Below are 1,507 nucleotides of genomic sequence, written 5' to 3' on the forward strand. Positions count from 1 at the left end.
CACCGGTGTAGCCTCTACAGCAAGGGGGCGATGTGGAGTTTGTGTCTCTGTAAAAATATAAATAAATGTCATTCTCCTCTGGTTCCTGTTGTGGTTCCAGTCTGGATCTGGGGCTCGGGCTTCGTGTCCATCACCATCATCAGCCTGCTCTCTCTGCTGGGCGTGGTTCTGGTGCCCATCCTCAACCAATCCTGCTTCAAGTTCCTGCTCACCTTCCTGGTGGCGCTGGCAGTGGGGACGCTGAGCGGGGACGCCCTCCTCCACCTGCTGCCCCACGTGAGTAGAACCAAGAGTAGAACCCAGAGTAGAACCCAGAGTAGAACCCAGAGTAGAACCCAGAGTAGAACCCAGAGTAGAACCAAGAGTAGAACCCAGAGTAGAACCAAGAGTAGAACCAAGAGTAGAACCCAGAGTAGAACCCAGAGTAGAACCAAGAGTAGAACCAAGAGTAGAACCCAGAGTAGAACCAAGAGTAGAACCCAGACCAGGACGTAGAGTAGAACCAAGAGTAGAACCAAGAGTAGAACCCAGAGTAGAACCCAGAGTAGAACCAAGAGTAGAACCAAGAGTAGAACCCAGAGTAGAACCCAGAGTAGAACCAAGAGTAGAACCAAGAGTAGAACCCAGACCAGGACGTAGCTTTGTGTCAACTTCCTGTTCATCATCGAACACTGCATTGGCATGTTCAAACACTACAAGGACCAGAGAGTAAGAGACTGGTGATGATGAAGATGATGAAGATGAAGATAATGGTTATGGTGATGATGATGATGATGAATATGAGGAAGATGATGATGGTGATGATGATGAAGATGATGAGGATGGTTGTGATGGTGATGGTGATGAAGATGATGTTGATGAAGGTGATGATGATGATTTAGTCGGTGATGATGAAGATGATGGTGGTGATGATGATGATGAAGATGAGGAAGATGATAGTTATGGTGATGATGAAGATGATGATGGTGGTGATGATGAAGATGGTTATGATGATGATGATGATGAAGATGATGATGTTTGTGATGTGATGATGATGTGGTGATGAAGATGATGATGGTGAGGATGATGGTGGTGATGATGATGATGGTGATGAAGATTACGTTGGTGGTGGTGATAATAATGATGATGATGGTGATGAGGATTACGTTGGTGGTGATGAAGTGGATGATGATGTTTGTGATGATGATGAAGATCATGGTGATGATGATGATGATGATGATTAAGTTGGTGGTGATGAACCATGAACCTGTGTCTCCGCCCACAGAGCCTAAACAAAGCCAACAAGGAGGGGATGATCGGCAGGAAGTTGTCGGATCACAAGTTAAGTCACCGCTCTGATGGAGAGTGGCTCCACCTGAAGCCCCTGAATGAAGGTGAGGATTATGGGTAAATCCACAGAGGCAGCTGAGGGTCACGGTGATGTTAGAACCTCTGCTTCACCTCCTCTTCCTCCTCCTCCTCCTCTTCCTCCTTCCAGACCCCGACGGCACCGCCGTCTCACTTTACA

The 1,507-nt window shown here is 47.2% G+C and overlaps 1 protein-coding gene across 1 annotated transcript in view; it reads left to right on the forward strand.

Moving 5' to 3' along the window:
• Positions 1-1,507, forward strand: part of slc39a10 (solute carrier family 39 member 10) — a 24,833-nt gene that overhangs the window by 13,775 nt on the left and 9,551 nt on the right. The window contains 3 exon segments of the mRNA XM_025063738.1: positions 101-376; positions 641-708; positions 1,265-1,373. Coding sequence (XP_024919506.1) covers positions 101-376; positions 641-708; positions 1,265-1,373 — 453 coding nt within the window.

Source organism: Cynoglossus semilaevis, chromosome 16, assembly GCF_000523025.1.
Source record: "Cynoglossus semilaevis isolate Cse_v1.0 chromosome 16, Cse_v1.0, whole genome shotgun sequence".
NCBI lineage: Eukaryota > Metazoa > Chordata > Actinopteri > Pleuronectiformes > Cynoglossidae > Cynoglossus > Cynoglossus semilaevis.